This window comes from Pholcus phalangioides, unplaced genomic scaffold (assembly GCF_987345545.1).
Source record: "Pholcus phalangioides strain wild (caught in Gottingen) unplaced genomic scaffold, Ppha-v1.0 ptg000013l_1, whole genome shotgun sequence".
Classification (NCBI taxonomy): domain Eukaryota; kingdom Metazoa; phylum Arthropoda; class Arachnida; order Araneae; family Pholcidae; genus Pholcus; species Pholcus phalangioides.
Genome location: NW_028301606.1, coordinates 32,801,240 through 32,814,485, shown reverse-complemented (window position 1 = coordinate 32,814,485; position 13,246 = coordinate 32,801,240). Strand labels below are relative to the sequence as shown.

Here is a 13,246-nt window from a genome sequence, read left to right as displayed (position 1 = left end):
AAAAGAAAGAAAGAAAACAGTCAAATGTTCTAAATAAAACCTACACGACAGACAGAATTTTATGCAGATTGAAATAACAATAAATGCTTTTAGGAAAACATTAAATACTGCACATGTAATTATTAACGAACTAAAGTTTAGTAATTGAACCAGAGGAGAAATACAAATATATGGTAAGGAAATAACAAGGTTTTCCGAATGACACTTGAGGCACACAATATGGTGAATCGGCACGAAACTATGCGTCACCCAAGCAAAAAAAACATTACGCTACGAGTTAAAAGAAACAGCTGCATAGCATAAAAACATCAAGTTTCGAATTCCGTTCGAAATATGACCATTATACCATCAGGAACCTTCTTTGGATTAATTTGATGATGGTTTTTACGTGTCTGTATCCACCTTCCACAGTGTTGAATAAATCTCGTTATCAACGTTTGAACATATTTCTGTCTTCTTCTTCCTTTCTTAATCGCCATGTGACGAACGTATTTACTGTGATTATGATAGCAAATGGCTTTTGGAGTATACCGTAATTTTCTGTAACAAAAACGTAGCTTATCCTCTTTGTTCCAGAGGTACATATACGTACCTAATTTAAATGGTCCTAGTAAAAATATCTACCCAGATAATTGAGTTAGTTAATTAATTAATTACTATTATTATTTTCTTTTTTAAGGACATTTTCACATAGAATAATGAAAAATCAATGAAAGAAAAAAAAAATTAATGCCAGGTTTGACTCAGTCTGGAAGAGGTTATATTATCTTCAACGTTTATTTTTTTAAACTTAATTGCAGGTAGTTCAATATCGAATACATTTTCATTTGATGCCACTTTGTATGTTTTTTTATTCCCTTGCTGAAAGTTGATGATTTCTGCCTGAGTAGAGCCTATGATCGAAGTATATTATATCAGTCCACGTGATATGTATCGGTAACTCAAATGCTCGGGCAACAGTGCTTTCATATAAGTTTGCTAATGTAAAATTATGTTGAAAACTTATAATTTCATTTGATGATTATTATTTGTTCCATTTGAATCCCATTCAATAAAAAATATGTGTTGCGTGTGAAAAGAAATGCCATTTCTGCCAACATTTTTTTTTTATCGCCGATGATTTATCTCAGGCGTGTGCAAAAGCTGGCCCGCAGACCGCATGTGGTCCATGTGGTGATTTTGTGCAGCCCGCGACTACGTAAAATTATTATGTTTAAAATGTTTTTTCCTTCATTTTTTGAGCTATTTGTTTTAACAGCAGACCTGATATTTATTACATATCATATGATTATAATCATAACAGACTATTTACATCCATTTTCTCTAATTTGCTATGTTCTCATCACACATATTCGAACACGCAATTAGCTGTTCATTAGCATACAGGAACACCAGGGAATGGTGTTTGCGCTCATCTTATCACATCCATAGGTAGTCTGCTAGTCTATGTGAAGCTAATCCATTTTCTCCTGGCGCTATTACTGGTTTACCAATTCCGGATAGTCAATACAATCTACAAGTTTGGCTTTTGGTCCTATTTCCATTCCTCTTTCCATCCCAATAATAAAACTCCTCTTAAAGTCTACCGGTACGTGAATATATTCCTTGAGCGTCTATTGAAAACGTGTGTCCCCACCTGTAGTCAAATCAGGAACAAGGAAATAAAATAATTGCAAAATAATGTATGCAAAATGTTTTATCGGTAAAATTTCAAATTTTGTATGTAATTGAGTAGACTAATTTGCAGAAGAAACGATAGTTTTTATGTATTGCATCTACTTGCTGGGAACCAGTTGAACAATGATTATGCGTCAGTTTATGGAGAAGTGGAACCCAGGGTAATATTGTAATTACTAAATTTCTCGTTTTTCATCTATATTACTTATGGCGGACACAAATCTGCGAGTTTTCTGGGATATTTTACTGCTGCGGCACATGCACAAGAGTGTTGTCCCTAGAAGTTGCTGCTAACCATTATGCTATTGAACAACGATAAGTTGGCCACCCTGGTTCATCTTCTTGCAGCTTATTAACTGAAAATTACGGTAATTGTTATTATAATAGTCATAAAGATAATGGGTATATACATGTGTTAGGAATAGCAAGATTACATGCAAGAATTTCAATTCTAGTAAGAAGTACCTAAAAAATCCCTTATAATAATGTTAAGTTAAATTTTAAATCGCATCTATTCTATCAATTATTTATTAGTGGATGCAATCATTTACAAGAATATAATGAACACGATTTTTCGTCCGAATTCTCAAACTCAGCTAATTTCACATGCATTTCTGTTGTATTTCTAATCAAATTCATGACAAAATTACCATTGGATTTAGTCAATTGATCAACTTTAGGAAAAAACTTTAAAAGGTGATAGTGTACACCAATGCAAACAATTGTCATCAAAGAATGCATGGTCTAACACGAAACGCAAACGATGAAACGGCATTCCTGTTGAAATTTATCTGGAGAAAAAGAACACCATGCATGCAAATGAAACCTAGGAAAGAAGAAAAGAAGAAACCGTTTACAAATTTGCTTCACAGTGGATAAAAGGTGCGGACGCCAGCCCTGTTAAGTCATTCCAGAGTGCAACCGTTCTAACAGTTGTAAGGTACGTGTTAATGAAGCACTTTAGTAATACTGAGTTCACGCCTTTTATTCACTCTCAGAAAATATTTGCATGCGGTTTCTTCTTCTTCCCCAGGTTACATTTGCATACACGGTGTTCTTTTTTCTCCCGATAAATTTCAACAGGAATGTCGTTTTAACGTTTGCGGAGCGGCCGTTTCGAAACGCGTTAGCGTTTAATGTTAGACCATACATTCTTTGATGACAATTTTTTGTATTTGTGTATACTATCACCTCTTGAAGATTTCCCATCTTTTCTGAATCACCCTGTATACGTATATCACCAATAATTCTTATAAACCTTTTAAAAAAAGAATGATTTTAGCTATAATGAAATTTCTGGCTATATGCTATTATTACTTTTATTTATAGCTGCTGGTGACCTACAACTAATCCCCATCGGTCCAGATGACGAGCATTTAAATACATTGCTGCAAAGGTATTTTATTTGCTATTTACATTATACGTTTTATTTTATATTGTGTGTAAACCTTTTATTTTATGCTTACATTATATTCAATGTGATATTTCCTTTACATTTTATTTAACTTTCTGCTTTGTTTTTATTTAATTTTCTGTTCGAATTTAATTCAGTTTTCTGTGTACACTTTCTATTTCGAAACTGACACCAAAAAGGGTTAGACTTCGACTGGCATCTACCGCACAAATTTATAATAGGTAAATTTTTGGTGTTTATCGAGACACACTTCTCTCAAGAAAATATTTTTGTCCTATGAGCTAGATTTAAAGTTTCTGTATTGATTATCCTTGGAGATTAGAAAGATGAGTTTTCCACTACTTCTAAGCTTCTACATCCAAGAAATATTTGATCGCATTTTGACCAATATCAATCCGGAATAAATGAAGTTGGGGCCAGAATTTGATTCGGATGATGAATATCACTCTGAATAATTTGTTCGTGCTAATCAATAACCTATGGAGAATGAAGTTCATTTTCATATCATAGAAATTCGTTTCGAATGCTTCCAAAGGATCATTACGATAGCTATTACGGAACTCGCGTGAACATAGTGGGATAGCAATTCATTAAACTGACGATACAGAATGAAGGATTTAAAGATAATGCACGTAATGTACATATATATGAATATCTCATCGATTTGAAAGGGATCGGCTAGTTCAAAGAAAGTTCTTCGGAGTGCTGGAGCTTGATGATGACTTACTTTTAAATGAATGTACGTGCCGTTGCGCAGGGGACGTATGCTATTAAACCCTGAACATGTACGGATTCGTAAGATGTCCTGATAAGCCAATTTACGCAAGCTATGTCATTACGATGATAATGTATGTTTTACTATTTACTAACAAATATTGTCCGTAGAGCTCCCTAGCTTTGCAATTAAAATCTAGCGAGAATAATATGCTCCTCGATTTCAATATCAGTGATCGGTCGCGGCAATGTATCTCGATATTCTGATGGATACCAGCAGTGATACAGCGACTACTGTTCACAAAACTAGATATCGGGGAAGGGGTGTTTAGAAGTGGAGGGAAGAGAGTGTTTCGGAACCCCGTGTGCTCAGAAGCGTCTGCAGCTCTGCTGATTGGATTAATATGTTTCTGTGACTGCCACAGAGCTTTACCCGATCTGTAGTTGCTCAAAGCTCCATTCACCGTGATGATTGACATTGATTCCGCGCACAGTAAACGACGATGAAGGTTTTCCTGACGATCGCAATCAGCCACATTGATTGCTCTCTCTCCCCAACATCCATATTCCCGAAACGCTGGTTTTCCCGTAGTCCGATGAAACGCACCTAAGCGTTGGAAATTGGGATTAGCTTAATTATACATTCCTTTTAAACCAAAAATCACACAAACAGTACTCTGATGATGTCACGTTGAATATATACAATATATGTTGCTCATTTAATTAAAGCTAACCATTTCAGTGTTTTGGCTGCAGAAAGTTACTAGAGCAGAACTATTCAGGTATCCGAAGGCGAACGATTCCTTAGAACATGGTTGTGTATATGCATCCTGTTAACAAGAATAAAGTCACCTTTTTCAACACTAAATATACTACACATAGTTAAAACATAATTGTTGTTTTAATCATCCCAGTGGCATTAACGAGATATTTCGCCTTCTTAAAAGCCTTATATTTTAGCAAAGAGAAGCCCAGAAATTCTGCAAAGTTCGTTTTTCAATATAAAGCTTCTTTTCTGCCTCCCCCCCCCCCATTTTGCACCTGCTAAAAATATGAAGAACTTCTACTTCATGAAAAAAAGGCATGTCATTTTACAGTCGACATTTCTGCTATGTCTTTGAAAGGATAATATCATTACGAAATGTGATAAGATGCTTGCTATAAATTTCATCAAAATATCTACAACTGGAAATGTGTTTACTATTTTTTCAACGCAATAAACGTGGACTTTTAGGAGCTATTTTTATCGCAAAGATCAAAAAAAGAAGTAGAATAATCAAATTTATCGTTTAATAACTCACGAAGTGCAATAAAAATATATTCCGATTAAATTCCGTATTATCATTTCAAGATATAACTAATAGTAAAACTGTACTAGTAATAGTAACTGTAATGGTAAAACTTCTTAATATCATTGCATATCAATATTTAATTTCTCATCATATAGATCAATAACAGCTAATTTTCAAGTATAACTTACAGGTATCATTGTATTATCAATGAATAGAAGTTATATAGTGAATATTTATTCCAAAAATTAAATCTTTCAAAAAATCTGTCTCACGAGATTTACTTTATAGATTACCGTTAGCCACTCTGAATAAAGAATATATAATTGATGATACATTTTAGATAATACAAAGAGCTAGTGATAATTATTTGATAATTATCTAAACCGAAAAGAAACACAAATCTAAATAGCGATAGCTGAAGTACTCTTACACAATAAAAAATAAAGCATAGTGTTACCAAAAAGCACTTATATTAGTGTTACGACCTGTAAATCGCGAGTTAGACTCCTGAATGGATCGTTACAGCTCAATTAATTTTTATACCCTCATGTAACAGCGCAAAGAAGTACTAGTGATAGCAATGGTAGTGGTTGTGTAGTAGTATAACCATTCAGGTTAAGTTTATAGCTCCTCATTCTCAATAGCGGTTTCGGGGTATTAAAGTAGGACACTATCTCACAGCGAAATCAATCACTTTTCCATGGACTCTTTTTTATGTTACGGATAATTTGAACCGCTTTCTCGTGTATAAAAAAAAAAGAAGAGGTGAAAAAAGAGAGAAGAATGATCTTCGATAAAAAAGAAAGAAAGAGGGTGGTAAGGATAAAAAACAAAGGACAAGCAAAGCATAAAAGAAAGATCTTATATATAAAAGAATACAGAAAAGAGAAAGAATTGAGAAGAGAAAAAGAAGTCACTTTCTTTTTATGGTTCTTTGGGAAAGAAGATGAGCTAGAGGAAAAAAAATGGACAGTAGGAGAAAAGTCTGGAAAAGTGAAATAAGGGAAAGGAAGATCTGCTGGTGTTCTTATTTTCTATCGTTAGAAGACACTCTTAAACTCCTTAGTTTATTCTGAGCAATGTGGCTGCTCCTGATATTTCGAACCACGGGTCCCCCGAGGGATAGGCATGAAATGGGAGCCAGAAAGAAGATTGGAGATCGTAAGTTAGAGTTTAGGACTTCCGAATTTTTCCTTCTCATCTTCTACTTCGTCATCATAGAAAGTAGAAATGGGGAAAAAAAAGAAGAAGCAGCAAAAGTGTTGAAGAAGAAAATAAGAAATTCTTAAGAAAGAAAAATATCTGCTGGATTTACGGCGCGAATAAAATTTATCTGGAAGTTTGTTTCTTCTCTAGGAACGCACGTGAAAGGTGGCAGTGAGATTCGGAAACATTTTTCTTTCTTTATGACTCGACTCATCTTTCCTGAATTAAAAAAAAGAAAATAAAACGTCTTTTTCTGAGGAATATATATACATGTATATGTAGTTTCTCCAGCACTTGTCAATATTCAGAACTTTTTCCACGTAACTAGAAAATTCTTTTCACGCAACTGGGAAATGTCAGCGAAGAAATAGGAAAAAATAAATTCCTAGGTAAATAATTTATCTGCTATAAAAACTACACTGCACTGAATATTTTAATTTCTGGTTCTTCAGTGGCCATTTAAGTGTCACGGGAGCAGTATTTTTTCAATAATTCCCCCCCCCCACTCTTATCAGCATAAGTAAGCAAAGCATTGACCTACTCTACCGTTTGCCAACAAAATTGAGTAAGCTGGGTCAAAGCCTCCTGGACCGGTAGCCTACTGGTACAGGTGCAAGAGACTTCGCTGACCCCCAAAGGATTACACCTTGCTACTCAAAGCATAGAAAATTATAACATTTTTATGAGAAACATAAACCATCATGATCAACCATTTTCAATCCGCTGTTGGATGAAAGTCTCCTCTAAATTTTTCCACTCTTTACTCTGTCTGATGCTTTTGCCATCCAGTTGACTCCACACACTTTTTTGATCTTGTCGATCCATCTTGTGTGGGGACGCCTTCTCGGACGTTTAACACCACTGCGGATACCATTCCAGAATACTTGTGGTCCATCTGTTGTCCTGTCTACTTGCAATATGCCCAGTCCATTTCCATTTTACACGTTTAATCCTCTCCATGATATCATATATACCTTTCTGTGTCTTCTTATACAAGTGATTTGATTTGTGTCTCTCAACTATAATTTTTTTGTTTATTGTAATCTTATTTTTGACTTAATTCAATTCGTTAAGTAGAAAGAGTCTCACTTTTAGATAAGGTTGGTGGGGTTGAATGAGATAGGAGGCCATGAGAGAAAAAAAATATGGTTCAATGAAGGCCATGAGGAAAAATATGGTTTCAAATGGGGGGTGGGGGGGGGCAGGAGAACTAAATATGGTTCAAAAAGGGCTATGGGTTAAAACAGGTTATGAAACACCGGTGTAGAGGAAACTCGACCTAAACGTAATTTGAAATGGAGTACAAACTTTAAATTTTAATATATGAAATTAAATTTTATATTTTATATTTATTTTTATTTATTGCATAATTCTAGAATTTTTCTTTCCATATATTGAACAGGTCTTTTCGAAAAAAACATTTTTTTTCGTATACGCAGCATGAAAAATCTGTTGAAACATAGTTCTAACATTTTGAATGGGGAGGGGGGTTAAAAAAAATGTCATCGAAAAATCGTAGTACAAGATGGCTGATCGTAAATGCGTTTTTGCCACGCGATCGGTGTGTTTGCTGTATAGCAGTATGAACAGGAGAAGTTCGTTCAGCGATCGTTTGTAGATTGATGAGTGCTGTTTCGTGCGTCAGGAAAGGGGAAATGCAACTGTCGGTAAATAGCATGTTCCTGAAGTAAAATGTTTTTTTTAAAATCTTTTTAAGTTAAAAAAAATGTTCAACGTGAATGTGTGTACGGAGAGAGAGATTGTGCCTTTTACTTCAAAATTTTCTATTCCGTCGCTCAATACATTTTTTTTATACTTTTGGGATAAATTTGGTCTATAAATTTACGAAAAGCTTTCCAACATCATACGTCAGACGATGTATCGAAAATGTTTCTGTCGGTCTATTTGTAAATCGTTTTAGGATATGTATAGAGCATATATACTTGTTTTTCTTGATCAAGAATAATTTAATAGTTGACAAATAGTGTTAAAATGTTTGGAAATAGAACGATTAGATCAATATACAACTGTATAACAGAATATATAATCATAGTAAGTTTGTCATGACTTGCGTCTAATATTATATTTTCTTGAAACTAATACATGATATCAATCATTTAATGCTATGGAGATATCGTCTAGTTATCTACGCACGTGGAACATTATTTATAGAAAAGCTGGGAAAAACCTTCATATATATTTGTTTAATTATTTAATTACTTTTGTTTCACTTATTAGGTTATTTATGTTTTTTGATTTAATTATATACCGTTGTTGTTTTTCATTTATTCACTTCAATATTTAGAGATATTTCTTTTATTTAATTATTAGATAACTTATTATTATTGATTTTTATTTATTATTTTTTTTATATTTTCCTCTCTTAATTTATTTACTTTCTATTTTCCATTTATTTATTTATATTTTTTAGGTTTGTATTTATATATTTTGTTTTTCATTTATTATTTTTTCTTGTTTTACTTATTATGTCTTATGTTTCCATGCCTCTTCTGTATGCTCTGCAACCTTTTTTTTTATTTCAGCTACGTTGGTGCAGAGAACGGAGCTGATGGAGTATTTGCTTGTGAAATCGCAGATGTCAACGAAGCTGAAGAATTTTCCGAAACAGAGTGTGATAGGCATCATAAATGGATATTATTCAGAGGTTTGTAAGTAATAACTAAGAAATAATCCAAAATTTCATGACCAAAAAGCTATTGGCAAAAATTCTCGTGAATGAGAGAGAACATATCACATAAATCCATCAAACTTTCTCTCTCAAAATGATTTCTCTCTTTAAAGACTTCAATATCAATGCAGTTTGTTTCTTGTTACAGTAGAAGAAGTAGATAATATTTTTACACATCCAAATGAAAAATTCTCAATTTATTCAAACTAATCAGATTTCGGCTTAAAATGTACAGAAAACCAAATTAATTTAACAAAATTCTAGAAATGAGATCGAGAAATACCTGAATTGGGAATGAATTTAATATATATATATATTTCATATTTGTGTGAGTTTTGATTTCCATCGAGCTTACTTATTAATTTTCCATGAAGTTATTACTTAAACAACAGTTTTCTTTCATTAGGTGGTTCTTTCATTTGGTTTCTTTTCTTTCGTTGGGTGACGTTCAAATGTTTAAATAATTCATGTACATGAAACTAATACTCTTGGATTAGATACAGTAATACATTCACAAAATATTTTCTTTATTATTCGATTACTTTTTCACATCTCGGAATTTGCATTCTCCCGTACTTCATTAAGCAATAACGAATAAAGACGTTTTCATAGAAATTGGACGTTTGTATGCCATCTTTATTTCATCCGGATTTGTTTCGAGTGAGAACCGTTAGAAAGTATATAAAATTAATTTCTAGAAACCCAAAATACTGAACTCTTGATCATCAAAATGGAAATTCTGGAGGGTGTTTTTCTCTCTCTGTATAGTTATAAAAACCAACTTCTTTAAATACTTATTCTGAGTATTTATCCATTCAAATGAATTTGAAATTTTTACTCGAAAACTTACTCGAAATATACATTCACATGCTTTCACTTCATATTTCATATCGCATATATTTTCCGGTGAATACGAAGTGCATGCATGCATTTACCATTCTTTCCTGCTCTATGAAAAATTTTAAAATACCGGATTTATACAGTGTCCTGTAAGTGCTAGCACGGCCTTTCTCTCGTCAACCAACCGTCTTAGAGGTATGATTCCTATTCATAAAATGCTCAATAGGCGTAGTACATGTATAAAAATTTAGATTTTTTATTTTATTTTGTGACACACTGTATTTTCACTTTCAAAACTGGTACAGGGCAATTTTCGAACGCCTGCTGAAATTTTTTTATATTGGAATCATACCTCTACGACGGATGGTTAATGAGAGAAAGACCGTGTCTGCACTTACAAGACACATTGAATTAATACAACGTAACTATTTAATAACTTATACAACTGACTTTAATAACTTATCAACTAAAATAACTCATAAACCGTTAGTTATAGAAACACACTTTCGATCAGGAAAAGGCATACAATGGGCTTATTTTTAATAAAGTCTCTAGATATAACGATACACTGTGGACCAAGAAAAAATATCGTTGTATTAATATTTCAGAATTACACGTAATTATATAGGATTATTATTATCCACAATTATAGATTATTATTTAAATTGAAAGTGAAAGTTTTTAAGAAAATTTAGATTGAGTTCGTACGGAGATACTCCTTCGCCATTGCGATACACATCAAGACTTCATGCGTAACAGTCTCTTTCTTATCGCCTGTCACACTTTTTTTTTTTCCTCTGCGCCAACACATTTCCGCACACGGCGCGTATTCAATCATCAATCAGTGGGCCGCCACAAGCCATTACCGTTATATCGAGAGGGTGCAGTTTAACATTATATACACATTTCCAAACAAGACTTCACAAAATATCAAAATATCGTTGTTGGAGAATTTATCGCTATATCGAGTAACGTTGTAGCGAGGTTTCATTGAATTTAATTTATTTTAATAAGGGTCATAAATTCACCGAAAAACATAATTAAATCTTTTATACGGTTACCCCTTGTCCTCTAACTTATGATTAAAACGTATTAACAGGGCCCAACAAAATAAATTCCATATATTAAAGCGATCGCCTTTATTGTAACTCGATATTGTTTATTGAAATTTTAAGGGCGTATCTCAGAATTTTTAAAAGTTTTATTTAACTACAATTATAGAATCTTTCGAATATTCGTGTTCTTTTTAGTTGCTCTGAGATGCTTTCCTTTCTCTCATTTTCAGCTATTTTGAACTCAAATACTATCTTGACTGAATTTGCACTTTGAAACATGAAATTTTTGTGCTTAGTAGAAACAGAGCAACAACTTCTTTGTTGAAAGTTAGAGAACAGGGAGGAGGGGCGTAAAAAAACACAAATGTTATATCTCAGTACATATATAAGACCCCTTGTAATAAAAATGGATCATCACAATTAACAATAAATTTGAATACATTTTTCAATGTTTCTACCAGCAACGGCTCGCGAATTATTCGAGCTGAAACGGAATCAAGTTTCTACACCCTGTATAGACTCATGGAACTTTCCAGGTTAACTGCAAGAAATAACAATAATAATAATAACCTAAGAGAAACTTACCGAAACGTAATATTTAAAATATATATATACGTATATACCTCCAAGTATTTCCTCTCTTTTGAGTATTTTATATTTATAGGTGTTACGAATTGAGAAAACTTTATCCAGCCGTATCTATCTGAACTAGGCTTTATAAAAGTCGATATATACTTGTATAAAACCCACAATTTCTATCTTACATGTTGGTGCCTCAAATGTATAATTGGTGCTTGAGCGAATTTCCTAGAATTATTTAATATTAAAATAAGATATTTCATAACTGCTTATTTACCATCAAGTTTAAATGTTTCAAATGTATTCAATCAGATTAGTAGATTAAGCTTCATAAAACCTGCGTACTTTTATAGCTAGGTGATATTTGCTTACTTTATTTTTCGGATATTTTTCCTTTACAGATGCACGAATATCGAATGCTTTCGACGAAAACATACTAGACGTTCCACGAGTGTGCTAAGATTGTGAAGCCAATGTTTTCTAAAGATATATTGTTCAAACTTATGGAAAGTTCTTCGACTTCTGTTTTTCATCGTCACGTTCAGTCGTTACACTGTGATGTGATTTCGCGTAGTGCTTCTTTGTACCGTATAGAAATCGGTACGGAAAAAAAACTCATTAAATGAGACGTTGCTTTTTCGATGTGTCTGTTACATCCGTATTCTATCAATGTCTCGAAGTGCCAATGAAAATATGTGTAAAAAATCTTTATATATATGTATACAGTATATCATTTCTACATTAATCTCTATAAAAAAACGTATAAATTATGAGATTATGGGAAAATCATTTTGTGTGAATTTCCGTCCTTAAAAGGGCATTTCGTATGATCAATGAACATTTCAAATTCTTCGCTTTTTTTTTTTCGTGTTTATCATCACTACATCGAATGAAAATAGACATTTACTTTGAATTTCTATATAACCATTTTTTTTCTGATGAACTATTTAAACTGACACACTTTGCTTGGTATTTCATTTGTTGAGAAATATTTTTGTCTTATTCAAAACATTATATATTTAAACCATACACGAGTTTTTCAAATCTGTTATGAACGTCCCAGGAAGAACTTCCACCTCGGATCATGCAACAAAGTGAATGCTTATAATGTCCAAATATATTACCAAACTTATGATTGCATCGTAACGCCTTACGACACTTCTTTCAAGCAGTAACGTAGAGGTACGATAAATTCAGAGGATAAGATTTGGTATAAGCTACGTTTTATCAAGCCGTGAGATCAAATATGTGTTGTCATTTGCTAGAGGATCTTCACCGTTTTCCGCATTTGTTGAAAAAAAGAGTATCAAATGTTTCGTGTAAGCATCATAAAAAATATGTTTATTGTGATCTTATATGATCTCGTCAGATATTAATAAAGTATATTTTTTCACATTTGTGTGATGAATTTATTTGGGCACTATTGGGAAGAAGTATTTAAGGTTTTGCGTGGGGAGGGGGGTGTTTCGAGATTAACACCAGCAAGAACACAAAACAAACACAACTCTGACAACAAAAAAAGTTAAGGCCATGCATATACATAAACACACAACACGTTCCTGCATGTGACATGATATGTTAGAAATTCCGCACGGGAATGTGTACGAGGTGCATATACGGTTTAGTAGTACTTGTTTCGAGATTTTTTTTTTTTCAATTTAACATTTTTTACTCTTAAAATATCCAAATTCTAATAATTACGTAGCAAAAAAAATTACCTAAGAACAAATTAGTTCTTACTATTTATCACATTCATACTTTAGTGAGATTATTGCAGTAA

General features: G+C 32.9%; 1 protein-coding gene across 4 annotated transcripts in view; it reads left to right on the top strand.

The window, feature by feature from the left end:
• LOC149078978 (cell adhesion molecule Dscam1-like) overlaps positions 1 to 12,860 on the top strand; it is a 297,831-nt gene extending 284,971 nt beyond the window's left edge. For 2 of the 4 annotated variants that reach the window (XM_089241221.1, XM_089241220.1), the window contains exons 24-26: positions 3,007 to 3,073; positions 8,847 to 8,968; positions 11,868 to 12,860. In XM_089241221.1, coding sequence (XP_089097347.1) covers positions 3,007 to 3,073; positions 8,847 to 8,968; positions 11,868 to 11,926 — 248 coding nt within the window. In that variant the 3' untranslated portion in view covers positions 11,927 to 12,860. Of the gene's footprint in view, positions 1 to 3,006; positions 3,074 to 8,846; positions 8,969 to 11,867 lie in introns of those variants that run through there. The other 2 variants (XR_016193869.1, XM_089241222.1) reach the window with 2 other exon arrangements.
• The last annotated feature ends 386 nt before the right edge of the window (positions 12,861 to 13,246 follow it).